The 20,250-nt window shown below is 48.2% G+C and overlaps 1 protein-coding gene and 1 non-coding gene across 5 annotated transcripts in view; both read right to left on the bottom strand.

The window, feature by feature from the left end:
* PXN (paxillin) overlaps positions 1–2,646 on the bottom strand; it is a 45,520-nt gene extending 42,874 nt beyond the window's left edge. For all 4 annotated transcript variants that reach the window (XM_032309072.1, XM_032309074.1, XM_032309076.1 and 1 more), the window contains exon 1: positions 2,473–2,646. In XM_032309072.1, coding sequence (XP_032164963.1) covers positions 2,473–2,485 — 13 coding nt within the window. In that variant the 5' untranslated portion in view covers positions 2,486–2,646. The remainder of the gene's footprint in view (positions 1–2,472) is intronic.
* A 17,317-nt stretch (positions 2,647–19,963) lies between these two features.
* LOC116572589 lies at positions 19,964–20,104 on the bottom strand. Its single transcript, XR_004278427.1, has one exon. It is a non-coding gene; the product is annotated as a U4 spliceosomal RNA (small nuclear RNA).
* Positions 20,105–20,250: the final 146 nt, after the last annotated feature.

Here is a 20,250-nt window from a genome sequence, read left to right as displayed (position 1 = left end):
AAGACGCCTGGCCTTTGTGTCCACCCTAACTAAGGAAAACAGCTGACGGGCGGTGCGTGGAAGCAGCCATCCAGACAGCTGATGCGGCCGGAGCACAGAGGCAAATTCCTCTCCCCTTCCTGCTCACCCCACTGCTCCCACCCCAGGGGCTCCGGGGCAGCCAGGCGTGGCTGGCCTCCTGGGAGCTTAGGCGGAGGAAGTCAGGCAGCCTGGAACAACTGGGGAGTGTGTGCTGAAAGGTCACAGAAGTTACAGGTGGCAGCCGCCACTCCCTGCGACCCCTCCTTCATGCGCTGCTCACCCCCTCCTCAGGAAGAAAGGCCTCTTGGTACCCAGGAACTGCAGATCTAAGAGCCAAGGACTGCGATTCTAGTCATGATTTGGTCATTCCATGGCAGTGCAACCTGGGGCAAGTCAATCAACCTCTCTCAGTCTGTTTTCTCTATTTGTAAAAAGCAAACAGGAATGACAGCCGGGGCCCTAAGTAACGGGCACTTACAAAGGGCTGCTGTGAGCGAAAACGGAGACAAGCTGAGGTACAGCAAGCACTCCGTAAACAGCAGATTTTAGTTCCTGCAGGCCCCTCTGCCAGTATACACTTTCCCCAAGACTCACCAGGTTTCCTGGCCCTAAATGGAAGCCTGTCAGAGGACAGGAATTCTGGACTCCAAGAGTACACTCTACAAAACTCTCTCAGACCTTCAAACAGTACTGTGTGGAAGGGATGTTGAAGAGCAACAGAAACACATGGGCGTTTTAGAAACTGTAACTCTGCTCCCTGGTTCCTGCTGGGAAAGCATCGAGACTTTCAGGTACTGATTCAAAAAATAATCCCCCACTCTCCTTTCAGCTTATTTTTTTATGTGAACAAAATACCTGCCTGGAGGCCATGCCAACCTCGAATGTGTTGGAAAAATGGGTGCCAAGCCTGACCCAAAGGCAGAACTATGCTTGGCAGCCATCGCACCCTGCAAAACAGGCAGGACTATTATGCACCATTCCCAGCACCAGGATCTCTCGGCGGCGGCGCCCTGATCTTTTTCAAAAGGAAGCTGGGGGTCCTCTTCCCTGTCTCTTTGGAAGTCCAGCGCCTACAGATAGCCAGTCTTAACTTAGTGCCCTGTGTGGTTGGGGGCGGCCACTCAGGGCCGTCTGATGAATCTACTCCTCAGAGCCTGGGACAGAGAAAGCATCAGTGGTCACACAAGCCACCCACAGTACAGAGGAAGACAAGGCTCCTACAGAGAAGAAACTCCCCCCCCCCCATTACCTCCCCAGCTCAAAGGCCCTCTGGCTACAGGCATGAAGGGAAGGGAGGGAGAGTGAAGAGTGAATCCTCTCACTCCCGAGTTCAGGCCACTCAAGGCATTCCTAGAACCCTGGCATCAACCCCCTTGGGTTTAGCGTCAGGTTCCAGGAGATTCTTTTCCCCATCCTAACGCCAGATCAAGGCTGGACTGAAAAGAGTAGTTTGGGAGCTCTGATAACATGAAAACAGTAAAACTCTGTTCTGGGCATCCTGTCCTCCTTACCTGTGTGGCCTCCAGCAAGGTTGGATGGTGCCGGGTGGGAGGAACCCTTCCAGCCCGGACAAGCCCAGAGATGGCCATACCCTGGGGCCCACTTCCCACCTCATTCCCCTGGCACTGCACCAGACCCCGGCAGTGGCGGGGGTGGGGTGGGGGGTAGGGTGGGGTGGGGGGTGGAGGGGGGGGAATCATATCTCCTCCACTTAGTCTTCTAGGATTAGGCTGATCTGTGATAGGAAAGGGGAGGGGCTGGTCCACAGAGTGGACAGAGCAGCCGGGAAACGGAATGACCAGTCCATAAAACAGGGTGCCCAAACCTGGATTGGGGGGGGGGGAGTGGGGACAGATGAAAAACCTGTCTTTGTGGGGGTGTGGTCACTGGAGGCTCATCTCTAACTTGTGAAATGAAAAAAGCTATCCCTGGAAAGGGGGTCCTTAAAGGGGTGGGAACAGGTTCTGGAAATGAGGGACCAACAGAGAGTTTCGAGTTTCCGCAGCTGTTGTTCCCCGAGTTGGGCCGCCGATCAGTGAAGTGGGGGTGGGGGAGCCGTGTGTGAAGGGAGGGTCCCACAGCGGGGGGGGGGGGGGGCAACGTGGTGCAGGCAGTGGGGGGTCCGTCCCTGGGGCGGACGGGGCGGGTCCCTGAGGTGCAAGCGGGCCCCTACGGCTGGTCTGGGAGATGGCCCGACGTCCGGGGTCCGGAGGTGGGGCCGTCTCCGAGGCGGGGGCTGGTAGCTGTGAGGACGGCAGCAAGGCCGGCCTGGCCCAGGACTCAGGCCCAGCCGGAGATCCCGGCCCAGCGGAACCCTGGCATTCAGCTAGCAGAGCCGGGACCCCGGCCGCGGGGGGCGGGATCCCGCTGCCCCCGCCGCTCGCTCGCGCCCGCCCGGCCCGGGGCCGCGCGCCCCTCGCAGCCGCCTCCCTCGGCCTCCCGCTCACTCACCGAGGTCGTCCATGGCGCGACCGCGGGCGCCGGGAGCCGCCTCGGCGTCCCGCTCTCTGCCCGTCCCGGGGCCGCTCCTCTCCGCCCCACAACTTTTCCGCCGCGAGCCTCGGCCGGGAACCGAACGCGCCGCCGCCGCGCGCGCCCGCGCCCGCCGCGCGCCCCGCCCCCGCGAGCACGCGCGCCCCGCCCCCGCCCACGGTCGCCCCCCAGAGCAAGCTGGCCCCGCCCGGTGCTCACGCTAACCCCGCCCCGCCGCCGGCCCGCGAGCGCGCGCCCGGCCGGCAGAGGGCTACGCCGGGCGAGCGGCAGCGCCCCCTCGCGGCCGAGCCGGCAGGTGGGAGACTCTGGCCTTCAGGCTCTGTGGTCAGTCTCTTCAAGTCCTGTGGTCAGTCTCTGTCCGTCTCAAAGTCACCTCCTGTGTTGACATCTCAGTCTGACCTGCGTCTGTCCATCCATCAATCATTCACTCATCACATGTCCATCCGCTGGAGAGTTAGATTTGTCCACCATTCTATCTGCCTGTCTCCCAGTAGGTCACCTCCCAGGAGGACCCTAAGTCAGTACAGGCAAAGCACGGAACCTTTGGAGGACCTTTTTTCGGGGTCGCCCTCTGGACCGATGGCAGTGCAGCTCTCAATCCGGACTTTGGGGCCAGATTCAACACTTTTGAAGTTATATACCCCTTAATCTTCCACATGTCCACCCTCCTAGAGGGAAACTTTCCCAAAACATGGAGCAGAGGGGATGCCACCTTAGACATTAAAGGAAAAAGTTCAAGGGCTTTACACCCAGGTCCAGGCAGTTTCCTGAAACACCCTCAGCCACCCCAAAGCCCAGAGGAGATGTGTAGAAATCAGGTAATAGTAACAGCTGCCATTCACAGAGTGCCAGATACCAGGTAGCTACTATGGAAGTTAATTCTCATAGAGGCTTCTATGACTATCAGCCCTTCCCCCCCATCTTTGCAAAGGGCAAGGGTAGTTTGTCGATTCTGTATAAAAATGCCCTGTAGGCACAACTTTGAGTTCCCCCGCCCACCAGAACCCAGCCCCCAAGACCCTCTGGTTCTCCAGGAAGCAAATGTTGAGATGGGGTTGGGGGTGGGGCAGGTAACGTTTGTGAAAGAGAAAGGGGAAGAAACAGGATCCGGCAAGGACTCAGATCTGAGAAAGATAAATAAGCTAAAACTCCTTGGAGGAGCCTCACTGGGCAGAAGTGTTCAGGCCCCAGACCCCGACCCCACCCCCACCCCCGGCAGGTTCAGCCACTGGCCCGGGTTGCCCTAGAGGAAGAGTTCAACCTTGCCCCAAAAACCCTGCATGTGGAAGCTGTCATTCCTCCATCTCGGCGCCAAGCTCTTTTTTGTTTTTAAAAGATTTTATTTATTTGAGGGAGAGAGAGAGCATGAGAGGGGAGAGGGTCAGAGGGAGAAGCAGACTCCCCACTGAGCAGGGAGCCTGATGCGGGACTCCATCCGAAGACTCCAGGATCATGAGCTGAACTGAAGGCAGTCGCTTAACCAACTGAGCCACCCAGGCGCCCATCAAGCTATTTTTTTTTAACGATTTTATTTATTTATTTGACAGACAGAGATAACAAGCAGGGAGAGAGAGAGGAAGGGAAGCAGGCTCCCCACTGAGCAGAGAGCCTGATGTGGGGCTCCATCCCAGGACCCTGAGATCAGGACCCAAACTGAAGGCAGAGGCTTTAACTCACTGAGCCACCCAGGCGCCCCATCATCAAGCTCTTTTTTAGAAGGCAGAAGAACCAGGAGCCTCACCTTTGGCTACCACAACCTCCTCTATTAAAACTCAAGACCCAAGACTGCTCCACAACCAGCCAAGTCATGCTATCTCCTGCCCTCGCAACACCTTTAATGTACCTCTGTTTTGTAGACACTTCTCACTCCTGCAATTTACATGTAGTGGTTAGATTATTTGATAAATGTCCCTCATCCTCTTAGAGGAAAAGCACGTGAGGGCAGGAACCATGTCCATTACTACGTGTGCAGCAAATAGGAGGGCCGCTCCATATATATTTGCTGAATGACTGGTGGGCATTATGCCTGGCACTTGGAACGAAGCAAACCACAGTCCCTTTCCTCAGAAAGTTCCTGGTTTAATTGAAGATTCAGAAAATAATTAGTGAAGTCACTCATCAATTCACTCAGAGGTGAGATATTTAACAGTGCCAGCACTGGACCAAGAGCTGTGCTCAGGCTGGAGATACAGTGATAAATAAAACTAATACGGTGTCTGCCTTCTCCAGGGATACAGTCCAAAAGGGCAGGCAGAAGAGCAAATAAGCCTGTATGAAGAATGATAGCCTCACAGCATTCCCAGCTGCCTGGAACAGCATATGCAAAGGCTTATGGTTAAGACAAAGGCCATGGTGCATTGGAAGGACTGGAAGGAATTTGCAGCATGAAATATGAGATGGAGAGTGAAAATGGGGAGACAAAAGGGTGAGCAAAGCCACACTTTTTTACATTGATTATAGGTTAATACAGTAACATTTAGAATATATTGGAGTAGATAAAACAATTTTACTTGTTTCTTTTTACCTTTTTTATTTTTTTTTAAGATTTTATTTATTTATTTGACAGACAGAGATCACAAGTAGGCAGAGAGGCAGTCTGAGAGAGGAGAAAGCAGGCTCCCTGCAGAGCAGAGAGCCCGATGTGGGGCTCGATCCCAGGACCCTGAGACCATGACCTGAGCCGAAGGCAGAGGCTTAACCCACTGAGCCACCCAGGCGCCCCCTTTTTTTATTTTTTTATTTAAAAAAATAAATAGGAGGGGCGCCTGGGTGGCTCAGTGGTTTAATGCCTCTGCCTTCGGCTCCGGCCATGATTCCGGGGTCCTGGGATCGAGCCCCGCATCGGGCTCTCTGCATGGTGGGGAGCCTGCTTCCTCCTCTCTCTCTGCCTGCCTCTCTGCCTCTGTGATCTCTGTCTGTTGAATAGATAGATTAAAATCTTTTAATAAATAAATAAATAAATAAATAGGGGTACCTGGGTGGCTCAGTGTTTTGGGCCTCTGCCTTCAGCTCAGGTCATGATCTCAGGGTCCTGGGATGGAGCCTTCCATGGGGCTCTCTACTTGGCAGGGGGCCTGCTTCTACCCCTCTCTGCCTGCCTCTCTGCCTACTTGTGATCTCTGTCTGTCAAGTAAATAAAATCTTAAAAAAAATATTTTAAAGGATTTTATTTATTTGACAGAGAAAGAGAGATCACAAATAGGCAGGCAGAGAGAGAGAGAGAGAGAGAGAAGCAGGTTCCCTGCTGAGCGGAAAGCCTGATTCGGGGCTCAATTCCAGGACCCTGAGATCATGACCTGAGCCGAAGGTAGAGGCTTAACCCACCGAGCCACCCAAAAATAAATAAATTTTTTTTTAAGATTTTTTATTTATTTATTCGACAGAGAGAGATACTGGGTTCAATCCTAGGACCCTGGGATCATGTCTTAAGCCGAAGGCAGAGGCTTTAACCCTCTGAGCCACCCAGGCGCCCCAATAAATAAATTTTTAAAAAATATTTTATTTATTTATTTGACGAGAGAGAGAACACAAGCAGGGGGAACAACAAAGGTAGAGGGAAAAGTGGGTCTCAATCCCAGGACCCTGAGATCATGACCTGAGCTTGAAGGCAGACTCCCAACCAACTGAGCCACCCAGGCACCCCTCTTTTTACTTTTTTAAAAATTAAATTAAATTAAATTTTTTAAAAATTAAAAATTAGTCCATGAAATATCTCTGTGCTGTTCCTTCCACTCTGATGGCTATGGCTGTCCCAGCACAGTGGTGCCGGTACTCAGTAGAGTGGGGGAGAGGTTAAGTGCACATTGGTTAGGCAGAAGGACACCACCGGGGGTTCAAACCCCCACTATGCTTCTTGCTGGTGGCGAGTCTCTAGCTGTTTACTCTCTGCACCTCAGGTTTCCACCTCTGCAGAAAGATGAATACTAGCCACCTCTGAGAGACACGGTCAGATTAAATGAGGCACCACACATTGAGTACTCAGAACGATCCTTGCTACCAGCAAGCATTCTCTGGCTCAGCCATACCCACTGGAAACAAAATGCAAGCCACAGATGTAATTTAAGACTTTCCAGTAGCCTCATTTAATAGAGGGATGCCAGAGTGGCTTAATCGGTTAAGCCTCGGACTCTTGATTTCAGTCAAGTTATGATCTCAGGGCCCTGGGATCGAGGTCCCCGATCAGGCTCCACACTCAGCACAGAGTCTGCTTGTCCCTCTCCCTCAGCTCGTGCCCTCTCTCTCTCTCAAATAAGTAATTTTTTTAAACAAATAAATAAAAAGGTAGAAAACAACTGGTAAATGAATCTTAATATATTATCCAGGGTGCCCAGGTCACTCAGTTGGTCGGCTCAGGTCATGATCCTGGGGTCCTGGGATTGAGCCCCACATCGGGCTCTCTGCTCATCAAGGAGCCTGCTTTCCCCTCACCCTCTCCCCTCTGCCTCTCCCCCTGCTTGTGCTCTCTCTCACTCACTCTCTCTCTCAAATAAATAAAATATTACAAAAAATTAAATTTAGGGCACTTGGGTGGCTCAGTGGGTTAAAGCCTCTGCCTTCGGCTCAGGTCATGATCCCAAGGTCCTCATCTCAACTTTGTATTTATTTACTTACTTACTTACTAATTAGAGAGATAAGAGAGACTGTGTGAGGGGAGGGGCAGAGGGAGAGAGAGTGTTAAGCAGACACAGCTCAGAATGTGGAGCCTACCTGGGACTCACTCTCAACGACCCTGAGATCATGACCTGAGCCAAAACCAAGAGTCGGAAGCTTAACCGACTGTGCCATCCTGGCACCCCCCTCATTTTTAATCAGTATGAAAAGTATCCGAAATATTTTACTTTTTTTTTCCAGTGTGTATTTTACATTGAGAACACTTCTCAGTTTGACTAGCCACACATCCAGTGCTCAGCCGCCACGTGGGGCCAGTGGCTACCCCACGGGACAGTGCAGCTTTAATTGTGAGCTGGCATCATTATTTTGGGGATTTCGACCTAAAAGCCATTGCCTTAGAAAACCATGCCCTGACCTGCGAGGCCCCTGTTATTAAGATCTTTTTTTAGCACCTGGAACGCACTCCTGACAATTATAATTAAACTGTTCCTGTGCACTCGTTTGCAGATCTCTGTCTCCTGCTAGACTATAGACTTCAGGAAGCCAGAGACCATGTCTTAACAGTTGACACTGGAAAGAAAGAAGGGATGAAGGGGGAAAAAGATTTCCAAGAGTAAATTCCAGAGCTTACAATATAGATGGGGAAGTTTTCTTTACGGTAGTTCACGGTAAGAAGAAATTTAGAAAAAAAAACAAATCAATTAAAAGATTAAAATTAAGTGTTCATAATACAAAATATATAAATATGGGAGTGCATCCTTTTTTTTTTTTTTTTTAATTTTACTTATCAAGATGGCTGGGTGGTTCAGTCGGTTAAGTATCTGCCTTTGGCTCAGGTCATGATCCCAGAGTCCTGGGACCCAGTCCCTCACTGAGCTCCTTGCTCTGCAAGGAGCCTGCTTCTCCCTCTGCCTTATGTTCCCCCTGCTTGTGCTCTCTCTCTCTCTGATAAACAATTAAATAAAAATGTGTTTTAAAAATAAAGATTTTACTTATCTATTTGAGAGATAGCGTGAGAGCAAGAGAGAGCATGAGCAGGGGGAGAGGCAGAGGGACAAGGCAGCTGGTTTGGGGTTTTTTTTAAGTTTTTATTTATTTAGACAGAGATCACAAGTAGGCAGAGAAGCGGCTTGATCACAGGACCCTGGGATCATGACCTGAGCCGAAGGCAGAGGCTTTAACCCACTGAGCCACCCAGGCGCCCCAAGGCAACTGCTTATATGACCAAGCCCCCCAGGGCCCCTACAGTGTATCCTTAATATTTCCTGAAGATCAGTTTCCAGGGGTGAAAGCGCTGTATCAGAGGTTAAGTGCACTGTTGTTGTTTTGTTTTAAGATTTTATTTATTTATTTGACAGAGAGATAGATCACAAGTAGGCAGAGGGGCAGGCAGAGAGAGGGAGGGAAATAGGCTCCCTGCTGAGCAGAGAGCCCAATGCGGGGCTCCATCCCAGGACCCTGAGATCATGACCTGAACTGAAGGCAGAGGCTTAACCCACTGAGCCACCCAGGTGCCCCAGGTGCACTGTTGTTGTCAGTTCTTTTGCTGGGTGTTGACAAAGAGCTCTTGCCCCTTGCCCCTAGCTGTGTCAGACCGTGGGATCATGACCAGAGCCTGAGCCGAAGGCAGATGCTCAACCAACTAAGCCACCCAGGAGTCCCGAAATATATAGTTAAGTCACAGCACGGTGGGTTCTCAGGGATAGCAAAACTCACGATGGCGCTTGGGACACTTCCCGAGGCTCAGCCACCGCCCAGGGACACTATGTAGTGGCAGGAGTTGAGCGGGGACAGAGAACTCGGGAAAAACCAGACAATGGAACAGAAGTGAGACCTCGGCTGGAATTCCAGCCTTCCTGTTACCCAGTCTCCCCCACAAGGTGGCGATGGTGAGGCTGCTTCTCGGTCACTGACAATCCACTGACAATCCACTGACAAGCCTGGGAAGGGAGGGATTTTCCAATTTTACACCAAGAATTGTAGGGGCGGAAAGGATCTCAAGAGACCGTCCGGTCCTTCTGGGAGTGAAGGGGACTGGATTTCCCTCCAGAGCTGCTCCGTCCTCCATGTCCGATGTCAGCTATGGGCCCACAAGTTGACAGGGGCACAATGGGAAGTCATCCCCAGTCCTCTCTGTCCTACGTTATACCTAATAAGACACACCAGTAACAAGTGGGCTAGTTCAATGGGCTTTGACAGGTGGATACACCCACGGAACCCCCACTGCAATCAAGATACAGAACATTCCATTGTTTTCTCCTGCCCCTTGCTTTTCATCCCTTGCCCCTGACTGCTGGCCCCAAGTAACCGCCGATTTGCTTTCTCTATCGATTACTTTGCCTTTTCTTTCTTCCTTTCTCTCTCTCTCTCTTTCTTTCTTTCTTTCCTAAGATTTTATTTATTTGAGAGAGAGAGTGAGCAAGAGAGATCACAAGTGTCGGGGAGGGGACTGGGAGGAGGACAGAGGGAAAGGAAGGAAAAGCAGATTCCTCCTGGCTGAGCAGGGAGCCCCGGGGTCATGACCTGAGCCCAAGGCAGCCTATGGAAGCCACCCAGGTGCCCCAGCATTTTCTTTATAAAGCATTTATGTAAATGGAATCATACCACATGTTTTCTCTCTCCTTTTCTGTAGGGTGTGGGGACGCCTGGCTTCCTGTCCCCAGCACGTTCATGAAATTCATCCACGTCGTGTGTATCAAGAGTTTGCTCCTTTTTATTACGAGTAAGACGCCTGTGTACAGAGGTACCACACTTTGATTCTCCACTGTCCTGTTGATGGCTATTTGGGCTGTTTTCCCAGTTTGGGCCACTGTGAACAAAGGGGCTATGAATATTTGTAGAGAAGTCTTTGCACAGAAATACGCAAGAGTGGTATGGCTGGGTCACAAGGTAGTATCTAAAAAACATACATTGTCCCATTGTCATTCCCCTGCTTCACCCGTTCAGCAGTTTCCTGTTGCACTGGGAATAAATCCAAAATCCTCCCGAGGCTCTGCAAGGCAGCACCCCAGATCTTGTTGTTTTCCAGGCTCCCTGATTCTTCTCACTCCAGTCACCCTGGCCTCCATCACGTCCCTCGAACACAGCAAACTAGTTCTGACTTTGGAGCCCTCGAACCTGTGAGCCTCTTTCTGGAATGTTCTTCCGCGATCTTGGCACGGCTGTTCTTGCTCATCGTTGAGATCTCACTTCATGAGTCACCTCCTCAGATCCTGGGCATGTTATCCTCAAACTCCCCAACCCCCTCATCAGACCCTATATCCCTTTATGCCGGTTTATTTTATTTACTTTCACCTTTGGACATTATGTCCTGTATTTATTTGTTTACCTGTTGGTTATTTGTCTCTCCCTCCCTCCCCCATTAAAATGTCAGGATTATGAGAAGAGGGGCTGGGCTTCTCTTCTCCACCAGTGTCTAGAATGAGAGGAGTTTGATAAATTTTATTTGAAAGAAAGAAGGGCTGGGACACTGAGGCATAAAGAGATGTATTGCCTGGGCTGTAAGGTTAGTTGCGTGATCAGGACCAGAACCCCAGCAGCAGCCTTTCTCTCCATCACAGACCATTCCCGGGTTTCCCAGGACTGACAATGTCTCAAGTATGGGGGCCTTTAGCTGCAATGCTGTTTTGTCTTGTTTTAAGATTTTATTTATTTGTAAGATTATTTATTTATTTATTTGACAGAGGCAGCGAGAGAGGGAACACCAGCGGTGGTAGGGGGGCAGGGGGAGAGGGAGAAGCAGGCTTCCCGCTGAGCAGGGAGCCTGATATGGGGCTCGGACCCAGGACTGTGGGATCATGACCTGAGCCGAAGGCAGAAGCTTTAATCCACAGAGCCACCCAGGAGCCCAGATTTTGAGTAATCTCTACACCCCACATGGGACTCAAACTCATGACTCTGAGATCAAGAGTCACATGCTCCACCAACTGAGCCAGCCAGGCCCCTCCGCAGTGCTGTGTTTAAAAGCAAAAGACTGGAGGGGCGCCTGGGTGGCTCAGTGGGTTCAGCCTCTGCCTTCAGCTCAGGTCATGATCTCAGGGTCCTGGGATCGAGTCCTGCATCGGGCTGTCTACTCACTGGGGAGCCTGCTTCCTCCTCTCTCTCTCTGCCTGCCTCTCTGCCTACTTGTGCTCTCTCTCTATGTCAAATAAATAAATAAAATCTTTAAAAGCAAAGCACTGGAAACAAACCAAATGTCCATGGACAGGGGAATGGTTAAGTAAACCACATACAGTCCTACAATGGAAAACTCTAGCCACAGAAGAGATCCAGGAAGATCATTAAATACTAATAAGAAACTGTCTTCAAGATCTAAAAAAAAACAAAAACTGAACAGTGTTTGTAACATGTGTATCATTTATGGGGAAAGGGTGTTTATGAGATGCTTCTAAATGCTGGAGAGATCTGGGAGAATACATAAACATTCGTGTTAAATGGCAGGGGGTAAGGCTGGGAGCAAGAGGCTGGGGGTCAGGAGTGGGCAGGTGATTTCACTAAACACCCCTTTGAATCTTTTGAACTTTAAACCACATTTGCCATTTTACCTATTCTCATAATGAATTGATATTTTTTAAAAGATTTTATTTATTTATTTGACAGAGAGAGATCGCAAGTAGGCAGAGAGGCAGGCAGAGAGGAGGAAGCAGTCTCCCCGCTGAGCAGAGAGGCCGATGTGGGGCTCTATCCCAGGACTCTGAGATCATGACCTGAGCCGAAGGCAGAGGCTTTAACCCACTGAGCCACCCAGGCACCCCATGAATTGATATTTTTAAACTAAAATACAATTACATTGTAAAAATGACACTGCTCAATTGGTTAAGCGTCTGCCTTTGGCTAAGGTCATGACCCCAGCGTCCTGGGTTTGATTCCCAAATCAGGTTCCTTGCTCTATGGGGAGCCCACTTCTCCTTCTGCTTGCCACTCTCCCTGCTCAAGTTTGCTCTCTCTCTACCAAAGAAACAAAATCTTAAAAAAAAAAAAAAAAAAAAAAAAAAGACACTACAGACGTTAACATGAAAGAGACTCAACTGCTTAAGAGTGATTCAAGGGAGACTTGGAAATATTTCTCGGAAAAGAATGAACACTGACCTGATTTTTGGAGAATGGGAGGCAGGCAGTGAGAAGGGCATTCCGGAAGAATGGGCTGGTGGTCGAGTTTATGAGAGCCCCAGAGGAAGGGCAGCAAAAATGGAAGATCCCAGCCTCTCCTGCTTATCTCCCCAGGTGGTTCAAAGAGTGGATCCTAGCAAGCATGTCAGCCCTCTGGAGGAAACTCTTAAGAGTCCAGGAGTCACAGGACAGACAAGGATTTAAAGCCCAGCCCTGCCACCTGCCAACTGTGCAGCTTTACTCGTGATAACCTCATCTTTCTGAGCCTCAGTTTCCTTATCAATGAATGCGTGTGAAGTTGAAGGTCTGATACCTAGCTGGGTGGTTTAGGGCAAGTGGCTTAACCACTCTGAGCCTCTGTTACCCTAACGGTAAAATCTGGATAATAAAATACATGCCTCCCAAGGTTGTTATGTGCATTCCACAACACGAAAAATGCAGGAAAAAGCCTGAGAAATTGAAACTCTAATTATCATGGGAGGACCAGAGAGGGATTAAGCCTGGGAGAGAAAAAGACAGATTTAGGGATCTGACCAGTCACCAGGGGTTGCAGAATCAATATCATGGACTATTATCAATCATATTAAGTTATTGTTATAAAATCATTATTATATTAGAATTATTATTATATATAAATATTTATGTATTATTTATATATAATAATTATTATTATACTAGAACATTTATTGTTTGAAGGGTGGGATGCACTATGTTAAGTCTTTTACATTATCTCATTTAATCCTTGCGAAAAACCCAAGGTGGGGTTCATGCCTATTTTATAGGCCAGGAAACTGAGGCTCATGAATAAGGATACTGGCTGGAGGTCACACGGGTACAAAGTGGTGAAGTCAGGATTCAAAGCCAGGACCGTCCTGACTTGAGAGTCCACGGGCTGGCTCACGAACGGGAGCTTGGGAGCACACAGCCTTAGGAAGGCCCTGCTGCCTCTGAATTGGGAGGGAAGGCATGGTCTGGGCTCCCACCATCCTGCTGAAATCCTTCAGGACACCAGAATAAGGGGTGCGCAGGTGGCTCAGTCGGTTAAGCATCTGCCTTCAGCTCAGATCATGATCTCAGGGTCCTGGGATTGAGCCCCACATCAGGCTCCCTGCTCAGTGGGGAGCCTGTTTCTCCTTCTTCCTCTGCCTGCCACTCCCCCTGTTTGTACTCTTTCTGTCAAATAAATAAGTAAATAAATAATCTTAAAAAAAAAAGACACCAGAATAAAACCCAGTAGTTTTCTAGGACTTGTAACCCCATTAAAAGACCCAGTGCGGGCGCCTGGGTGGCTCAGTGGGTTAAGCCGCTGCCTTCGGCTCAGGTCATGATCTCAGGGTCCTGGGATCGAGTCCCGCATCGGGTTCTCTGCTCTGCGGGGAGCCTGCTTCCTCCTCTCTCTCTCTCTGCCTGCCTCTCTGCCTACTTGTGATCTCTCTGTGTCAAATGAATAAATAAAATCTTTAAAAAAAAAAAAAAAAAAGACCCAGTGCGGCTACTTTCTCCCTTCTCAGCTCCAGTCACAGGGGCTGACTTTTAGTTCCTCTGTCTCCAGACCCCTGCAGGGGCTGTTAACTCCTGTAAAAATTCATCCTCTCTGTCCTGGTTAACCACTCTCTTTTAGTTAACCGCTCTCTTTTAGTTCACAGCTCAGCTACCCCCTTTTCCAGGAAGCCTTCCCTGACCACCGCCCAGGCTTGGATAATTGGTCCTATGACCCCTACCAAAGCATTTAACTCTGGGTCAGGCATCATCGGAAGCACTTTTCCTATATCATGTAAAATTTCCTATATCATGTAAAATTTTTTATTTTAATTTTTAAATTTAACTTTTAATTTTTAATTTTAATTTTTTAAATGATATATATAATTTTTAAAAGGTAATTATGATGATGATGATTTTATTTATTTTTGCCCAGAACTAATGCTCAGAAATTCTGATTTAATTGTCTTAGAATGCAACCTGGGCTTCAGAATTTTTATTTACTTATTTATTTATTTATTTATTTTAATATTTTATTTATTTGTCAGAGAGAGCGAGCGAGAGCGAGCACAGGCCAACAGAGTGGCAGGCAGAGTCAGAGGGAGAAGCAGGCTCCCTGCGGAGCAAGGAGCCCGATGTGGGACTCGATCCCAGGACGCTGGGATCATGACCCGAGCCGAAGGCAGCTGCTTAACCAACTGAGCCACCCAGGCGTCCCACTTATTTATTTTTTAAAGATTGTATTTATGTATTTGACAGACAGAGCTCACAAGTAGGCAGAGAAGCAGGCAGAGAGAGAGGAGGAAGCAGGCTCCCTGCTGAGCAGAAAACCGGATGCGGGGCTTGATATGGGGCTCTATATGGGGCTCTATATGGGGCTTGATATGGGGCTCCATCCCAGGACCCTGGGATCATGACTGAGCTGAAGGCAGAGGCTTTAACCCACTGAGCCACCCAGGTGCCCCGGGGCTTCAGAATTTTTTAAAAGCTCCCAGCTGATTCTTACAGATATCCTGAAGTGACTTGAACACTAAGAAGGTTGTTTGGGGGGCTGGTGGGTCATTTCCTTGCTGAGATGGTCCTCAGGCTCTCTGTCCCCTGGAGTTAGGGGTCCAGATTGGCTGGGGTAACAGGGAGCGAGGGTGGGATGACTGTTGGCTCCATGGAGGGTGTTGGTGTTTCCAAAGCTATTTCCCTGTGTGGTGGGGAGGGCCAGGACTACCTCACCCAACAGTCTTTTCTTGCTCTCTGTCTGGAAAGGAGCTGGAGAACAAAGCAGTGTTGAAACTGGAAGTGAATTCACACCCCTTCCTCTTTGCTTCCCTAACGGGAAAACTGCTGAGACATCCAAACATATACATCAGACATTCTCCAGGAGCTTTCCCTACGTGGCTTTGTGGGTGAATACATTGGAAGAGTCTCGGGGGAGCGGATTTGGGGACACCTCTCAAATGCAAAATAGGCATGGCCTTTGTGCAGGCAATCAGATCTATAGAAATTTTCCCTAGAAATACCCGACAAGGGGCGCCTGGGTGGCTCAGTGGGTTAGAGCCTCTGCCTTCGGCTCAGGTCATGATCCCAGGGTCCTGGGATCGAACCCTGCATTGGGTTCTCTGCTCGGCAAGGAGCCTGCTTCCCTTCCTCTCTCTGCCTCTCTGCCTCCTTGTGATCTCTGTCTGTCAAATAAATAAAATCTTAAAAAAAAAAAAAGAAATACCCCACGAGTAGGCAAAGCTGCACATGCAAGGATGTTCATAGGAGCTTTGCTTCTAATCAGGAAAAATGAAAATATGTCAAATGTCCATGTTCAGGAGACTGGTTAGCTGAAGTGAGATATACCCATACAGGAAGAGGGGAGCTATGTACTGATATGGGTAATATGCCACCATTGTATTATTTAGCAGAAAGAAAAAAGAATTAGTAGCACTGAGGTAGAATACAATCCAATGTTTGTTAATAATAATGTTGACATAGGAATAGAACAATTTGGAAGAATAGTCTCACTTACCTGTGGCTTTCTCCTCTAGTAGCAGAGGCAGGCTTATGGTGGGGGATCTTTGTGTATACAATGCTTGGATTTTATATGCAAAATTATGTGCAGTAATTTTGTAATCAGAAAAAATTATTGTGAAATAATTGTGAATTAATAATTATTGTGAATTAATAAATATTGTGAAATAGTATTATTGTGAAACAGAAAACAGTATGTTAACAGCTTATGGATTCACTTTCAAACACCTATTTTTATGTTGTCTGATTTTTACTGCAATTAAAAAAAAAAATCAGGGGCGCCTGGGTGGCTCAGTGGGTTAAGCCGCTGCCTTCGGCTCGGGTCATGATCTCAGGGTCCTGGGATCGAGTCCCACATCAGGCTCTCTGCTCAGCGGGGAGCCTGCTTCCTCCTGTCTCTCTCTGCCTGCCTCTCTGCCTACTTGTGATCAATCTCTGTCAAATAAATAAATAAAAATCTTAAAAAAAAAAAAAATCATTGCAACTCAAATTACGCAGCCAAAAGAAGAGTCCAGTAGAGCTGAGAGCAAAATGTCACATGGATGTTCTGTAACTTTTCCCTCTTTTATTTTTTTAAATTTTAAAAAAGATTTTATTTATTTATTTGACAGAGACACAGCGAGAGAGGGAACACAAGCAGGAGTGGGAGAGGGAGAAGCACGCTTCCCGCCAAGCAGAAAGCCCAATGGGGGGCTCGATCCCAGGTCCCAAGGGCCATGACCCAAGCCAAAGGCAGATGCTTAACGAATGCCTAACTTTTCCCTTTTTAAAATAAAAACATTATTTTGTTTTCTTTATTTGTTCATCTTTTCAGTGGTTTTCCCATGCTTTTGTGTTTGCCCACAAATTAGTGATTATTTCACTTATTTGCTATTAGAAATTCTAAGAAAATCACACACACACAAACACACACGCACACACACACACGCACACCACATCACATAGGTCAGTGTTTGCCAGAGCATCAGCTGACATTCTGATCAATACAGAATTTGCCACAAGAGCACCATCTTCTATTTCCTCCAGACCTGGGTCAGTACTCTGATTAGCCATCTTGGCAAACCAGCTAAGGTGGAAAGAAATGGTTGGGGCGCATTTCCAGACCACACCATCAGGGACAATTATATCAACATTTCAACCTCTGGGTAGCACGCCTGCATCCTTTTGAATTTCTTAATCAATCAACATGGGGTCTCCAGGATGTTCCCCCTTTTTCTTTTTTTTCAAAGTATTTTTTAAAATTTAAGGTATGTACTTTTTTTTTTTTTTTTTAAGATTTTATTTATCTGACACAGAGAGAGAGAGAGCATAAGCAGGGGGAGTGGCAGGCCGAGGGAGAGGGAGAGGCAGACTTCCGCGGAGCAGGGAGCCCGAAGCCCCCTCCGTGCCCTGCCCCTCTTTTTCTTCCCAGAATGCCCCTTTGAGAAATGCTCATTGACCTCTTCTTGCCATCATGTTTGCTCAGTTCTGATACATTGGCTTCTTGGTGGCTCTCGAATTCCTGTCCTGAACGCAGGGCATCCCTCAGCCCCTGGAAACCTATCCGGGATTTTCCAGAGAAGGAGTGACATTAATTTATCTTACTCAGTCAGATTTGATGACTGATCAGGAAGTAGTTTAAGAAGGTAGTCATGGAAAGCAAAGGGCTTTTAGTCTCAAATGGTTTCTATGGCAAGTGTTCATTCCACAGATTACTGATTACTTTTATAGTAGAGGCAGAGCAGTTACCTTAACCAGGTGCTTAAATTCAGCTTCACTGACAGTGAAAGATGCAGTGCAAAGTTCACAGAGACGCCATTCAACTTCTCTTGAATCTAATCAAGTCCTGGTTATAGGAAATACAGGGTAACAAAGGAATATGTTTGTCAACACCTCCCCAGGACACCATCAGATGAAGTCAGAATGTGGGACTTCTGCAAGATACCTGTCTTGAGCTCTTCCAAAAAAAAAAAAAAAAATCAATATCATAAAAGAAAGAGGAAAGGCTGGGAGGCTTGTCTAGATTTTATTTTATTTTTTAAGATTTTATTTATTTATTTGACAGAGAGAGAGAGAGAAATCACAAGTAGGCAGAGGCAGGCAGAGAGAGAGGGGAAAGCAGGCTCCCCGCCAAGCAGAGAGCCCAACGTGGGGCTCAATCCCAGGACCCTGAGATCATGATCTGAGCTGAAGGCAGAGGCTTAACCCACTGAGACACCCAGGCGCCCCGCTTGTCTAGATTTTAAAAGACTGCACATGGAAAGTAAAATGATGCAGCTAGTCTGGAAAATAATCTGGCAATTCGTTACAAAACTAAACATGTAATTTCCCATATGGCCCCAGAGAATTAAAAATGTATGCTCACACAGAACTTGGATTGTTCTTTTCCTTCTCCTTCTTTAGGAAGCCCTATGCTCCTATGGGCTTGAACTCATGACCCCAAGATCCAGAATCACATGTTCTACTGACTGAGCCAGCCAGGGGGCCTCACTCACCAAAACTTGTACAGGAATGTTCTTAGGAGCTTTACTGGTCAGGCAGCAACCCACGTGTCCTTCAGTGGGTGAATAATTGAACAAACTCTGATACTTCCATCAACGGAATGCTTCTCAGTGAGAGAAAGGAATGAATTATGGATTAATGCAACAACCTGGATGGACCTCAAGGACATTAGGTTTGGTGAAAAAGTCAATCTCAAAAATTTACATACCCTATGATTCCATTTATGTAGAACTCTGGAAAATGCAAATCATAGTGACACAAGGGAGTGGGAAGAGATGGGAGGTGGGGATGGATTAAAAAGGAACACCAGAAATTTGGGGGCAGTGATGAACGTGTTCACTATCTGGATGGCAGTAATGGTGTCATGGGTGTACATTGTCTCAAAACTTATAAAGTTGTGTGCTTTGAATATGCGTGGTTTATTGAATGTCAATTATAACTCACTAGAGCTGTTTGTTAAAAAAAAAAAAAAGGAATGGAGAGTGGTTTCTGTGAGAACTAAATGAAATGAAGCATATTACGTACTTTTTGTGTAGTCTGGTACACAGTTAAGTACTCAGTGGCTGCTGTCGGAACTTGGCTGGTCTTCTGGATGGCTCCATCACATCTCCCTGCTTCTGTTCTTCATAGCACTGGAATCATCTGTAATTTCTGAGTTTATCTGTTCGTTTGCTTACTTGTGGTCTCAAGACTGTGAGCTCCCTAAAGCAGGGACTGGGTCTAATTTACCGCGGGGGTGGTTTTCCCCTGGGCCACACATCCTTTTTTTTTTTTAAAGATGTTTATTTATTTGACAGAGAGAGATCACAAGTAGGCAGAGAGGCAGGCAGAGAGAGAGAGAGGGAAGCAGGCTCCCCACGGAGCAGAGAGCCCGATGCGGGGCTTGATCCCAGGACTCCGGGATCATGACCTGAGCCGAAGGCAGAGGCTTAACCCACTGAGCCACCCAGGCGCCCCATACACATCCTTTTGTTTACAGACCAGTAAAGTGTTTGATGGGTCACGGCAGTCCACCCATGTCCAGCTGGATCTGCCATGCGCAAGGGTAGGACTCCCGAAGGCTTCTGTCCAGGGACGTCCCTGGCCTTCCTAACATAGGACAAGACTAGAGGTAGCCGGTGTAGTGGAATCCAGTACACCCCTAGATGTGAGGGCACTTGGTTCCAAACACAGCTCTACCTTCCATTGGCCTACTAGTTGCTTTAAAAGGCCTCTGGGAGGGGAGCCTGGGCGGTACAGCGGGTTATAAATCTCTGCCTTCGGCTCAGGTCTGATCCCAGAGTCCTGGGATCGAGCCCCGCATCAGCCTCTCTGCTCAGCGGGGAGTCGGCTTGCCTTCTCTCTGCCTACTTGTGATCTCTGTCAAATAAATAAATAAAATCTTAAAAAAAAAAAAAAAAGGCATCTGGGTGAGGAGTGCCTAGGTGGCTCAGTGGGTTAAGCCTCTGCTTTTGGCTCGGGTCATGACCCAGGACCCCCACATCAGGCTCTCTGCTCAGCAGGGAGTCTGCATCCCCCTTTCTCTCTGCCTGTCTCTGCCTACTTGTGATCTCTGTCTCCCTCTGTCAAATGAATAAATAACCCCTAAAAAATACACTTTGGTGGAAATAACTGCACATTACTCTGAAATGGAATGCCTCAAACTTTCAGAAAGGAGCCCATAAGGAAAGCAGATTTCCACCTCCCCATTTTCTTTTCAAAGCCCAAAACATAAGCTACCTTGTCCTTCATACTATTTTTTAAAAACAAGCATATTCAGTCTCCGTAGAGACTGTCAAAAATTGCCAATGCCGACTATATTTCAAGTCGTCATGGCGGGGTATTGGGAAAAGTTTTCAATTAGCAATAATCGCGCCTCGGATAAACCTCATTGGCTACGATACTGCCACTGCGCAAAGCTGAAAAACTGCTCCACGCACCCTGCTCCCCCACGGATGACAACTATCTTATCAGTGACGGTGAGTTACTGCCAGCGAGTTCGTGGATCTGATGCGTTCAGCTTCCAGCAGTTATAGTTAAGGTCCGTCTGCGCGGAGGCTTGTGGTT

This window comes from Mustela erminea, chromosome 13 (assembly GCF_009829155.1).
Source record: "Mustela erminea isolate mMusErm1 chromosome 13, mMusErm1.Pri, whole genome shotgun sequence".
NCBI classification, from domain to species: domain Eukaryota; kingdom Metazoa; phylum Chordata; class Mammalia; order Carnivora; family Mustelidae; genus Mustela; species Mustela erminea.
The sequence above is the reverse complement of the archived record's forward strand: the minus strand, read 5'-3'. Positions and strand labels throughout refer to the sequence as shown.